The sequence below is a fragment of the Vicia villosa genome, unplaced genomic scaffold, assembly GCF_029867415.1.
Source record: "Vicia villosa cultivar HV-30 ecotype Madison, WI unplaced genomic scaffold, Vvil1.0 ctg.001947F_1_1, whole genome shotgun sequence".
Classification (NCBI taxonomy): Eukaryota; Viridiplantae; Streptophyta; class Magnoliopsida; order Fabales; family Fabaceae; genus Vicia; species Vicia villosa.
Genome location: NW_026705785.1, coordinates 114,842 through 129,289, shown reverse-complemented (window position 1 = coordinate 129,289; position 14,448 = coordinate 114,842). Strand labels below are relative to the sequence as shown.

General features: G+C 43.5%; 1 protein-coding gene across 1 annotated transcript; it reads left to right on the top strand.

Annotated features, from left to right (window-relative positions):
• The first annotated feature begins 10 nt into the window (after positions 1–10).
• LOC131637213 (uncharacterized) lies at positions 11–1,573 on the top strand. Its single transcript, XM_058907801.1, has one exon. It carries the CDS (start codon positions 11–13, stop codon positions 1,571–1,573), a length of 1,563 nt encoding a protein of 520 aa, XP_058763784.1.
• The last annotated feature ends 12,875 nt before the right edge of the window (positions 1,574–14,448 follow it).

Below are 14,448 nucleotides of genomic sequence, written 5' to 3'. Positions count from 1 at the left end.
CAAGGTAAAGATGGACATTTTCACTGATACTGTCAAAGAACGCACCAGGCATACCAGAGCTTACAAGATTCCGGATATTGATGTTTCGGGGTTGATTGGTCTGAGTTCTCGGTTGGAAGGGGAGGTTCTCCGTGACTTCAATCATGATTATGGCAATTTGCTCTCCATCCTCAATACATCTTTCGATCCAATGGCTTTGATCACCTTGTTTCAGTTCTATGATCAACATTTGAGATGTTTTACATTTCAAGACTATCAATTGGTGCCAACACTCGAGGAGTTTTCTTACATACTCAACATACGGATCACTGAGGATGTACCTTTCGTTCGGGTTCCCGAGGTTGTGAGTTTTGAAAAAATAGCTGAAGCTCTTCACATGGGTGTAAAGGAGGTGAAAATAAATTGGAAGGCATCGGGCGGTGTTTCTGGTTTCTATCTTTGCTTTCTGATTGGTAAGGCTGAGGATGCGGCTAAGAAGGAGCAGTGGGTTGATTTTAGTCGTTTGCTTGCTATCATGATCTATGGTATTGTCTTATTCCCATCAAGAGAAAACTTTGTGAGTTTGGCGGCGATTTGTGTCTTCATGAACAAAAACCCCGTGCCAACGTTGCTTGCAGACGCTTATTTTTCGATCCATTCGAGAAGTAAGAAAGGAGGATATGTTGTTGGTTCTTGTCTTCCATTGTTGTATCGGTGGCTCATGTTGCACTTGCCGGTGAGAGGACCTTTTGTGCTCAAGAAGAGTTCTCTTAAGTGGTCAGATAGGATTGTTAACCTCACATCTTATGATATCAGGTGGAACTATTGTGTGGGGAAGGTTTGGAACGTCATCACTAGTTGCGGTCAATATCCCAACGTTCCTCTCATGGGAACTAGAGGTTGCATTAGTTATAATCCCACACTCGCCTATCGCCAATTGGGATATGCAATGGAAAGGGCTCAGGATGATGTAGAAGCGTTTGAATCAGTGTACTTTGCTGATGGTGAAGACCCCCTGGAGTTAGAAAAGATAGCGTATGCTTGGACCAAAGTTCACAAAAGAGATCAAAATACTTTGAGCAAGAAAGTTCCGATTGCCATGGGTCCTTACCGAAAGTGGGTCGAAGCAAGAGTGGCAAATCTGTTGTTGCCATTTGCGAGGTCACGCCCATTGTATGAGCAACCTCCCGTGGTTTTATCTGATACCGTTGCGGCTGAACTCTATATTCAAACCGAAGCAGACAACATCAAGTTGAAATCAAAGGACCGAGAGGTTGGCTTGGAGAGGTATTTTCAAGATCGCGAAAAGGCGGAGTTGGCTCGTAAGCTCAAGCATGCGCAAGGTGAAGGTTCAAACTTAACACATGCTCAAAGGCGATCTCATGACTTGATGGGAGAAAGCTTGTATCGAAAGCAACAGGAATGTGCGAAGTTGCAAAGGTCCGAAAACAATAGCAAGAGAAGGATGCAGGATTCAGAAAAACAATTGATGGAAGAAAAAGCCAAATCTGCTCGACTTGAAGAAGAATTAACAAGACTCCGAGCCCAACGGAGAGGAGATGGAGGAGCTCATTATGTTGCCAGGCGATCCTAGTATCATTGTGGGGTGAATTTGATGTGTATTCTTGATATTTGGCACCCATGTCCAGGATTGTTGGATGGGGTCGCATTTTGTTATATTCTGGATTTCTTTTGTATGCCTTATGAGCACTTCGTGACGGTTATGTGCCATGTTTGTATGAACTCAAATTCTCTGTTATGTTTGAATGAAGTATGCTCAGATTGATGAATTATTCCTCGTGTATGGATTGCTGTTCAAATATATTCGGTATCAGGGTTTCTATGTCCTATCTGAAAGTGGGATGAACTCTTGGATACCTGAAAGTTGACAAACATTTCATGCATATCATTCATATATCATACATGTCATATATTTGCAGGTTTTTTGCAGGGCTTATATCTTACGTCTCGCTGTTTTGTTACCAGAAGGAGTTCTAAGACGGCTAATCATCCGTATCCGACTAGGAGCAATCAGAGAAGACAGATGGAACAGATTCAGGAACAGATGGCTGAGATGAGAGCTCAATTGACAGAGCAGATGAATGCGCAGATGGCGCAGTTTATGGAAGCATTGACTAATGTGACCAAGGGGCAGGATGACTTGCGAGTTCTCGTCGAGAATTCCAGAAGGGTTGAGAATGGAGGACATTCGAGGTTGTTTGACGATGTGTCTGGCAGGATTGACGATCATCATGATCCGAACGAGTTTGATCGCTTGGGAGGGCACTATAATCCTTTCAATCAGAATCATGGGTTTCCACCTCCACCTCCGTCTCGTCTGTTGGGAAGGAGAGACAATCATAACCGTGATAATTTGGATTTCAATGTTGAAAACTTTGATCAGGTATCGAGGCATAGTGCTGATGGTGCACCTGAGGAAGCTGAGAGGTATCGTCTGATTGAAGAACGTCTCAGAGCTGTTGAGGGCAAAGGGGTGTTAGGCATGGATATCAATGACTTGGGATTGGTTCCTGGTGTGAGGATTCCGCCAAAGTTCAAAGTTCCATCTTTTGACAAATACAATGGGGCGACCTGTCCTATGACTCATGTCAAAGCATACTATCGCAAGATGTCGGTGTACTCTGAGGATGAGGGTTTTCTGATGCATTTCTTCCAGGATAGTCTTGCTGGGGCTTCCTTGGAGTGGTATGTTCAACTGGAACGCACTCATATTCATTCTTGGAGAGATCTTGTGGAGGCTTTCATTAAGCACTATCAGTACAATGTTGACATGGCGCCTAATCGAACTCAGTTGCAGAGTTTGGTTCAAGGATCTAAAGAATCTTTCAAAGAGTACGCTCAGAAATGGCGTGAGTTAGCCGCAAGAGTTCAGCCACCAATGACTGAGCGTGAGATGATTGACATGTTCACCAGTACTTTGTCTGGACACTATTACTTGGCCTGTAGTGCTTCAGCCAACTTTTCTGAAATGGTGAGATATGGCGAGCGTGTTGAGATGGGTCTAAAGATGGGGAAAATTCAGTTGGGAGCTTCTTCTAATACTCCTAGTGGTAAGAAACAAGCTGAGGGTTATGCCAGAAGGAAGGAAGGAAATGCGGATGCCATATATGGAAGAAGGGGTTCAGGGAGAAGCAATTCACAGGTCAATGCTGTCATGATTCCAGTACCACAACAACAACAACACCAGGGACAACGTTCCGGTAATGATCGTTATCCTCCCAGGGCTAGGCCTCACAGAAAGATTGATCCGATTCCTATGACTTATGCTCAAGTGTTGCAACATTTGCTCAATATTGAGAAGATTACTTTGAGAGATGCTCCGAATGCTCCGGACACACAATCTCCGAATTACAATGCAAATGCAAGATGTGCTTTCCATTCAGGTGCCGCTGGTCATGATACAGAGAGGTGTATTGCATTGAAGAACAAAGTCCAGGACTTGTTGGATCAAAAGATAATCCAGTTCACTCCTACACCCAATATTGTCAATAATCCGATGCCTGCCCATGAGGGTCCAACCGTGCATGCCATTGTCAATGGGGAAGAGGTGGATAGTGACTGTGACTTCGATAGTTGGATCCGTCCAAGTATTCCTGGGGAGATACCTCGCAACTGGACAATTGAAGAAGTCATCCAAGTTACACAAGCTCAGGAGTAAATTCCTTGTTTTTACTTTTCTTATCATGCAATAATTCCTACGCTCTGCCCAAGGCGTAGTGAATCATTTGTAGGGCCATGCAGTTCGCATTTTCAAAGTTAATCATAAAATAAGGACGTTTTTTGCATTCAAATGTTTTGCTCTTTGTCTTTCTTTTTAACTTTTTCCCTTTAAATGGCAATGTTTTTGCACACACTTGCACCTAGCTTAATAAAAAATAAAACTAAAATAAAAACATCAATCGTGCAGATGTTCCACTACCACGGATTCCATTGGTAACAATTCCGCTATTGCTTATTATGATTTTGACAATCCGATCTACCAAGCCGAGGAGGAAGCTTATGAAGATTGTGATCTCCCCGATGAGTTGGCCAGGTTATTGAAACAAGAAGAGAAAGCAATTCAGCCGCATCAGGAGGTAATTGAGATGGTAAATGTTGGCACTAAAGAGCAGGTCCGAGAAGTCAAGATAGGGGCTGCGCTTGAGAATAGTGTGAAGCAGAGGCTTATTGACATGTTGAAAGAGTACGCGGACATCTTTGCTTGGTCTTATGAGGATATGCCTGGTCTCGATACAGATATTGTAGTACACCGTCTACCTCTCAAGGAAGATAGTCCTCCTGTCAAGCAGAAGCTTCGAAGGACTCGCCCAGATATGTCTGAGAAAATTAAGAAGGAAGTTGAGAAACAGTTTGATGCTGGCTTTCTGCAAGTTGTGAATTACCCGCCGTGGGTTGCGAATATTGTTCCTGTACCTAAGAAGGACGGAAAGGTCAGGATGTGTGTTGATTACAGAGATCTGAATAGGGCGAGTCCGAAAGATGATTTTCCTCTTCCTCATATTGATGTGTTGGTGGATAATACTGCTCCTTTCAAAGTGTTTTCCTTCATGGATGGCTTCTCTGGGTACAATCAGATCAAGATGGCACCAGAAGACATGGAGAAAACAACGTTTATCACACCGTGGGGAACTTTCTGCTATAAAGTTATGCCTTTTGGGTTGAAAAACGCAGGAGCAACGTATCAGCGTGCCATGGTGACTCTTTTTCATGACATGATTCACAAAGAGATCGAAGTGTATGTTGACGACATGATTGCAAAGTCTCATACTGAAGAAGAGCACTTGGTTCATTTGCAGAAGTTGTTTGAAAGGCTTCGGGAATTCAGACTGAGGTTGAATCCAAATAAATGCACTTTCGGAGTGCGATCTGGAAAGTTGTTGGGTTTTGTTGTTAGTGGAAAAGGTATTGAGGTTGATCCTGCCAAAATAAAAGCTATACAAGAGATGCCTGAGCCGAGAACAGAAAAAGAGGTTCGTGGTTTCTTAGGGAGGTTGAACTACATTGCTAGATTCATCTCTCATCTTACAGCCACTTGTGAACCAATATTCAAGTTGCTGAGAAAAGATCAGACGGCCAGGTGGAATAATGATTGTCAAAAAGCGTTCGAAAAAGTGAAAGAGTATCTGCAAGAACCTCCGATACTAATGCCTCCAGTTCCAGGAAGGCCTTTGATTATGTACCTCACAGTTCTCGAAAATTCAATGGGATGTGTGCTGGGTCAACATGACGAGTCTGGCCGAAAAGAGCATGCAATATACTACCTTAGCAAAAAGTTTACCGACTGTGAATCCCGATACTCACTGCTCGAGAAAACTTGCTGTGCTTTGGTGTGGGCTGCTCGCCGGCTTAGGCAGTATATGTTGGTTCACACCACCTTATTGATTTCCAAGATGGATCCTATCAAGTATGTTTTTGAGAAGCCCGCTCTTTCCGGAAGAGTAGCCAGGTGGCAAATGATCTTAACTGAATATGATATCCAGTATACTACCCAGAAAGCCATTAAAGGTAGTGTGTTGGCGGATTATCTTGCGCACCAGCCTGTTGAAGATTATGAACCGATGAAGTTTGAATTCCCCGATGAGGATGTTCTGTATATCAGAGATTGTAACATTCCTGGACCAGAGGAAGGACCCGAACCAGGATCGCGATGGACGCTCGTGTTCGATGGTGCCTCTAATGCACTCGGGAATGGTGTTGGAGCTGTAATTACTTCTCCATCAGGTTTTCATATTCCGTTTACAGCCAGAATCTGTTTTGATTGCACCAATAACATGGCTGAGTATGAAGCCTGCATCTATGGTATCGAAGCTGCGATCGATTTGCGAATCAAGTACTTGAAAGTTTATGGGGATTCCAATCTTGTCATTAGCCAGATCAATGGAGATTGGGAAACGCGCCATCAGAATCTGATTCCATACAGGGAGCATGTGATGAGACTCATTCCATATTTTGATGAGATCACATTCGAGCATATTTCTAGAGAAGAGAACAATCTTGCTGATGCTCTCGCTACTTTGGCTTCCATGTTCAAAGTGAAATGGGCCAATGAAGCGCCTAACATCACCATCAACAGGTTGGATGAGCCAGCATTTTGCTTTGAAGCTGATGTTGAATTGGATGGAAATCCATGGTATCATGATATCAAAAAGTTCCTCGAAACTCAAGAATATCCTCCCGAAGCATCGGTGACTGATAAGAAGTTTCTGAGAAGGTTTGCAGCTAAGTTTTACCTTAACGGTGAGGTGTTGTACAAGAGGCATCATGACGGTGTGTTACTCCGATGTGTTGTGAAGGAAGAAGCTTCTAAAATCATAGAGGAAATGCACGAAGGTGAGTTTGGTACCCATTCTAGTGGGCATACAATGGCTAAGAAGATCTTGAGGGCTGGTTACTATTGGTCCACTATGGAAACTGATTGTCATAACCATGTCAGAATTTGTCACAAGTGCCAGATCTATGCTGATAAAGTGCACGTGCCGCCTGTGCCTTTGAATGTTTTGATTTCTCCATGGCCTTTTGCAATGTGGGGCATTGATATGATTGGAGAGATTAAGCCTACTGCGTCCAATGGACATCGCTTCATTTTGGTTGCCATTGATTACTTCACCAAGTGGGTTGAAGCCGCATCCTATGCGAATGTCACCAAGCAAGTGATTACTCGCTTTATCAAGCACAACATAATCTGTCGTTATGGGATTCCTGAGAAGATCATTACTGATAATGGATCGAATCTCAATAACAAGATGATGAAGGAGCTTTGTGAGTCCTTCAAGATCAAGCATCACAATTCTTCTCCGTACCGTCCAAAGATGAATGGCGTTGTTGAAGCGGCCAACAAGAACATTAAGAAGATTGTGCAAAAGATGGTAGTGACCTACCGAGATTGGCATGAGATGCTCCCTTTCGCTTTGCATGGTTATCGCACCTCTGTGCGTACATCGACTGGGGCAACTCCTTTCTCACTTGTTTATGGTATGGAAGCGGTATTGCCTGTTGAAGTTGAGATTCCTTCCTTGAGGATTATGAAAGACGTCGAGCTTGACGAGTCAGAATGGGTACAAAATCGGTTGGATCAGTTGAATCTCATTGATGAAAAGCGTTTAGCGGCTATTGGTCATGGTCAGGTGTACCAAAAGAAAATGAGAAAAGCTTTTGACAAGCGGGTGCGACCCCAAAGCTACAAACCAGGCGACCTGGTACTCAAAAGAATCATTCTTCCTCAAGGAGATCCACGAGGCAAGTGGACTCCGACGTATGAAGGCCCCTTTGTTGTGCAGAAAGTATTCTCTGGCGGCGCCATGATGCTTGCAACAATGGATGGCGAGAACTTTCCGCACCCTGTGAACGCAGATGTAGTCAAAAAATACTTCGCATAGACCTGATAAAAGAAAAAAGAGAAAAAGAAAGAAAGAAAAAGAAAAAAGAAAGAAAATGAATCAGGCAAAAGAATGAAAAAGAAACAAATATACCCGCTAAGTTGAAAACCCGAAAGGGCGGCTTAGGCAAAAAAGGGACGAAAGCGAACGACTACATCTCACATGCCACCTTGGCAATCACTCTTCATACATGCTTAGGGCTCCCGACCGAGGGATAAGCAAGACTCCGTGTTCTTGAGTTTGCACCTGGCAGCTCAAATCCCTAAAGCATGCACAACATCCATTCACTTTGTTTAGGGCTCCCGACCGAGGGATAAGCAAGACTCTGTGTTCTTGAGTTTGCACCTGGCAGCTCAAATCCCTAAAGGCACTCACAAACCCCGTCGGGTCCACGAGGTCAGTAATTTCACATCAATCAGTTGTAAATCGGGCAGTGATCAATCCTAATGAGTACGGTCTTCCAAAGCAAGGAGATGAGAACGTCAGAGTTATAAAAATGATAGCGGGATCGAAACCAATGGATATCCGTTTCACATTGCCATTTCTCTTGTACTCAATAAACGTGTGGTTACCTCTTACTAGGAACTACGTCTGAAAAGTGTTCGCTCTTTTATGAGCACTCCTTTTGCAATTAATAAAGATCCTTTTATCTTAAACAACTCTTTACTTTTACTGTTTTGTTTGCATAAAACGTCTTGAGTTTGTGTTAAACTTTGCATATGAAAATTGCATTGCTTTTACAATACATGATTAGAAATGATATAACCTTTGAATCTACCTCGAAGTTTTTGTGTAACCAGGATGGCAGGACAAGATACCATGCTATACCCTGGGGCACTTTCATGTATTTGTCTCGCAGGTACATCCTTGCAAGCGCTTCGTATCAGCATATCGGCGGACCCAGTCATGAGAGATTCTCACTCCCCAGCCGAGTGCTTCCTAATGAGAGACTCTCACTCCCCAGCTGAGTACTTTCATATGAGACTTTCTTTGCTCCAGGATTCTCATACCCTCGGCAAAGTACATCTTAATGCATTCTCTATGCTCCAGAAGTCCTATTCCCGACGGAATGTCTTCTCCCCAGTTGAATCATGATGAATGGTGTCTGATTCCCCAGCAAGTTCTTAATGAGGTTCCTTGCCTGAATGCCTCATTTTCCCCAGTAGAGGTTTGTCTCTCCCCAACAGATTGACCTGTTCTCCCCAGGAGAGTTATCTTATTCCCCAGTGGAATGGTCTTAACAAAGGTTCTTATTTCAAGTTCCTTATTCCCAGTGGATCCCTCATATCCTCAGCAGTTTGCTTTGCAGAAGTGTTCATCTCCCCACTGAATTTCTTTCCTCAACAGAGGTTCGCATGCATCCTCAGCAGAATCTGCATCCTTTGAGGATTCCTCCAGCGGAATACTTTATCCCCTAGCAAGTCTGTCACTCCTCACCAGAGTTATCTTCATGACTTGTTCTTATCTCACATCCCCAGTGTGTCGAGGATTGGCTTCCCCAGCAAGGCTCGCCAGGATATTCCCCAAGTTCAGTGGGATGCTCTTATCTTCAAGCAGGATTCATTCCCCAAGCAGAGCTCGCATCCAGATTTGATCGTCTCCAGCAGATTTCTGATCCATCTTTGCCAGCTCGTAGTTTGTGACTTCTGGTCACTCATCTTGTCCTCCCCACAGAGTTCTATGCTCTCTCCAGGACTTTCTCCAGCAGTTCAGTGCTCCTCCGCTGTCTCCCCAAGCAACGTTCGAATCATGCATCATTCGCATTGCATTCTCTAAGCGTGTAGCATTTCCATTCTCGGAATACTATTCCATACACATTCATACATACATCATGCATAAACCATATCATATCTGTTGTTCCTTTCTACAGGAAAGTTATCCAGATTCAAATGCTCCCCAGAGAGCAATATTCGCCTAGTCATTACAGGCGCTTATCCTGATATTTCGAATCAGACGAGGATTGTTCTACTTATTTTCTGGCACAGCTCAGATCAGTTCAAAGACATTCCTATTCCCGATGCCCCCAGATCGGTGGAAGATATTTGTTCCCATTCCTGATAAATCAGACTTTCAGTTGAAGGAACCGCCTCCGGATCTCCCAAGATCTTCCGAAGGAGCAAGCCCTCCGATACATCAGATCAGTTGGAAATATCTACTCCCTGACGATTTAGTTCGTTCAGAAGAAGAAACTCGTTTGCCCAGTCCTGATACCTTACTATCAGTTGAGGACGTTTTCTTTACCCGGCGTACACAGTTCGGAAGAAACATCCGTTCCTATCCTAATATCCAGTTTCAGATTAGTTGAAGGGACCGCCTCCGGATCTCCCGTGATCTTACTAAGGAGCAAGCCACTGATATCATCAGATCAGATGGAGATGTTTGCCTGATCGACTTTGTCTTTCAGATGAAGATTGTCCTACTTATTTTCTAGCATCATGTCTAGATCAGTTTAAAGGCATTCTTTCCCCGGCGTACACAGTTCGGAAGAGATATTGTTCTTATCCTGATTACCAGTTCAGTTGAAAGAACCGCCTCCGGATCCCCGTGGTCTTACGAAGGAGCTAGCCGCTAATTCCCAGATTAGTAGGAATATCTACCTGATGATTTAATTGCATCAGAAGAGATGTCTGCCCAGATTCCCAGATCAGAGATACTTTTACCCGTTGATGTCCAGATCAACCGGCGTATCTCCCTCGATTCCCAGATCGACTTAAGACATCTATCCCGATGCAAGTTCGGAGACATTTGCTACGTCTGATATTCAGATCAGTCGAGATGTTCCTTCTCTTGATGCCCAGATCATTTGAAGTGTTTTCCCCTGCCTGTGGGTGCTCGTTCCTCCTTTTTCACAAGTTGGAGCATATTTATTATCCGGATCAGTTGAAGTTTTTTCCCCCTGTTCGCGGGGTGGTACATTCCTTCTTATTTCAAGATGGAATCTTCTATTGATCAAGAGCGCAAATTTTCGAGTTCATTCTGGTATTCAATCTCCTTCCACCTCGACGGTTCGGAACTTTCGTTTCTCACTCGCCAGGTTCAAGAAGTTTGAATAGGGGCAGCTGTTGCACCCCAAAATTTGCCCTCTTTATTTGAGCTATAAGTTAATAATGACGTTTATTTCGTCATCCGAAAATTGAAGAAAAATAACAAAGAGTTGCAGGTGTTAAGGAAATAAAGTGTGAAAAATGGTTTAAACGGTGAAAGTACGAGAAAATTCATAAATACTATCTGGAAGGTGATACGAGTTAAGTTCCCGCGTTATCTCCATTGTTTCGACAATATCTACAACTTTCGTGTTCGGCTCGAGAGCTAATTCTTTAAGGAAGGTATTCAAATTGGCAAGTTACTTGAGGTTTTGCAGTGAGAAATAGTGCTGAATGTAGGGTTTCGCGCCTCGGAAAATTCATATCTCCTAATCCGCTCGCCGGATTCGCTTGAAAATTTAACTGAAGCTCCGTGGCATTGTTACCAAGATTTCATATGTTCGGACCGAAGGCCAAATATGCATGGAAAATTCCCAGAATTTTAAGGATCGTCGCGTTGTTTCGGTAAAAAGTGTGTTTTCGAGTATGTCGCGCCGAGTTCGAAAATTCATAACTTCTTCGATTTTTATCGTATGAAGTCCATTCCGGCGGCATTTTCTCAGAAATTTCGTTAGCTTCGATTCTTCGTCACACATGCCTGTTCAGATTTTGAGCCGAAGTTAATGTTTTATCGAATTCTTTGAGCGGTACTCACAAAATTTTGTATAATCGCGCCAGATGAATCGACGTTTCTCGTCATTCAAACAGGCGTATTTTCTTCATCGCTTATCGGATTGAGGTGATTCTCGCGGCAACGGATCACAAATTTGGTCATCTTCATAATGGCGTTGGTTTTGTTCCGGAATTCCGAGCCGAACCGAGTTTCCTTAAAAACGAGCCAAAGTGAGACACACCGAGGGCAATTTGGACATTTCGCGTTGACAATATATAAACATTTTGCTCTTCACAAATCAGAGGGGGACTCTCATAATTTCAATTCACCAATTCTTCACAAACACATTCTCTCAATTCTCTCTCAATTCTCATAGATCAAAACCACAAATTACATAAAACTTTCATCAATTCTCATCAAATTTCATCAAGATCAAGAACATGGATTGAAGAATCAAGGATCAAAGTTCAAACCTCCTCCTCTCTCCCTTAGATCTCGCGCGGTCTCTCTCTCTCCCACTCCGGATTCGCTTTCGTGATCGAGTCGCATTCGTGTCGTGTTCGTGTGTTCGCGTTCGTGCTTCGGTTGGATCGTCATTCGGTAAGCCTTGAACCATTGAATTAAGTGCTTATTTGTTGATTATATGTGAATTCAAATCTAGATCTACTCCTCGTTCTTGATTTATGGATGATTGATAATGATTGATCGGTGAATTTGCGTATTTTTGTCCGAATTGATCGTGTTCATGTAAATTGTGATTGGATTTGACGTTGATTGAATATGATTGATATCCGTTGATGATGCATTGTGTTGTTCGTGTTCGGATCCGTGATTTGTTGTTGACTTTGTGTGCATAATTGTTGTTGATAGTTTGTGTTGCTTGTGAAGTACTCCACGTGTTTGTATAAATGCATGTGACGCACTTTTGCTCGATATTTGCCTTATTTGACGAGTCGCATTTAGCATAATTGTTAACATGTGGATTATTTGATGTGTGGATGCATGTAAATTGTATTGTTGATGTTTGCTTGTGCTTAATTGGTACGTTTTGGATTGAGTGCGAATGGCTCCAAGGCCTTTAAAATGCTTAAAAATCTGTTTTTACACGCCAGGAACCGGGTTGTCCCTAGGTGGGAACCGGTTCCCACTCTGTCCAAAAATGCTGATTCTCTGGTTTTTAGTACCAGGAACCGGGTTGTCCCTAGGTGGGAACCGGTTCCTGGCTTGCTAATTTTTGTGTTCTCTGGTTTTTTGTATGGGGAACCGGGTTGTCCCTAGGTGGGAACCGGTTCCCAGCTTACTTACTTTCTCATTCTCTGTGTTTTTGTACCAGGAACCGGGTTGTCCCTAGGTGGGAACCGGTTCCCAGTTTCAGCCTCTGGTTTTTTGTATGGGGAACCGGGTTGTCCCTAGGTGGGAACCGGTTCCTGAGTGCAATTTTTGTGTTTTTCTTTTCTAACTTCTATCTTGCATAACTTTTCACTCGTAACTCCGATTTGCACGTTCTTTATATCATCGGAAAGCTTATGAGATGTACTATCTAGCTAGATACTTTGTTTTCTTTAATTTGTAGATCATTCATGTGTGATTTCTCTTTGATGTTGCATTGTCCATTTCATATTCATGTTACTTGTCCGTTTCTTTTCGCTTTATAATAAGAACGCAATTCCGATTGCGATGTTTGTTATCTCTAACTTGTGTGCTAGTGTGCAAGGCATTTGGACGGTCACCGATTGATACTCATTGCTTGAGTGTTCCGCTTCGCTTGCGGAATACAATTCTATCTCATTTACTCGTGTCGTGCTCTCATCCTGGAGACACGATCCCATATTACTTTATACTTGCTTGTTTGGTTTGCTTGTTCCTCTTGCAGGTGTATTGTGATTGTGCTCGATACATGAGTCGACATTTGTGCGCTTTATAAATAATCGGTGTGCTGAATCGGTGTGCTGACTATTTGCTTTTGCTTTGCTAGCTCGCTCGCGGGATACTTAGTTTCTTCGCTTCGCTTCTCCTTAGTTTACGGATCATCATCCGTTTGGTATTGATTCCGTTTCATTTTACTTTTCCCGCACTTTACCGCTTTCTCGCATCATCCTTTAACATGAGAAGTAGGATTTAGACATGCATCTGGCCAAGTCCTCGAAAGAGGCTCTGTTTTTGTTGGTGTGTTTATATTTGTGCTTTGCGGCAGGGAGTCACGGTGTAATAAGTCCTATATGGCACTCCGTTAAGTCCTCATGGAAGGCATGCGGTCAAGGGTCTGTAATCAACCCCCGCCTAGTTTCATCGAGTCTATTTGGTATGCGCACGCCTCGCGTTGCTCGCTTCCAAATGTGCCAAAAATCTTGTTATCGAGTATGTCAGGAAAAGGGTTCATGCAGCCGGACCCCCGCCTTTCCTATAGCTCATGTCGCTCGACGTTGACGCTCGGTGTACGCACGCACCGTTTTCCTTTACGATCCGTGACGGCTTGGTTGCTGAGAGGGGTCCGCCCTCTTGTCTATGGCCCGATCATTTTCGCGAGGTCTAATGCTTGGTTGACTTGGGTTGAGCTGCTCCCCTTGGCTATGGCGGGACCGCTTTTCTACCATTCGGTCAGTACCGTTGGTTTGTTTGCTTTACGAGCGGATGCTCGTTTGTGTGATATATTGTGTGCTTCCCCTTTCGCTTAGGTTGTTAGTTTAGTTTAGACTTGTACCCTTTGTATGATAACATTAGGTAGCAAGCTTTCCCCCGTAGCTTAGGTCTTCTTCATGCATCTTTTAAAACACAAACCACACTCTTTGATTTTCTTTTCTTAAGAGCTTGTTATTTCCGCTCCATTCCCAGCATAAGTCTCCAAAGGTCGAGCAGCGGAGTGTGATGTAACTCGTTCACCTAAAAAACACAAAACAAACAGGAACTAGTTAGCCGAGCTACGGTAGCTCTGATTCTGCAAAACAGATACGTAGGCAGCGGGGTAGGGCCCGTGCGAGCATAATCCTTTCTTTTCCCTACATTCTGCATTCATTTTAGTCCAGATTAGCGTACTTTGCTTACACACCCATAGTTTTAGACACAGGCGCGGATACCATCGAGTACGATGGGCGCGTGGGGTGCTAACACCTTCCCCTCGCGTAACTGACTCCCTTACCCTTTTTCTCTGGTCGTGAGACCGTTGTTTTGTTTTGTGGTTTGCTGGCATTCCCTTCCTTTTCAGGATAAATATGTTAGTGGCGACTCTGTTAATTTTCGCGGTAGCGACACGGTGCATGGGCTATTATTGGAAATTGAGTTTCTTCAAAAGAAAAGTCCTCAACCAAAAATATGCAATTAATGGGAGTCTTGGAAAGGATTATTTGGGTTCGGGATTTTCCTAAAATACCGAGTTGTG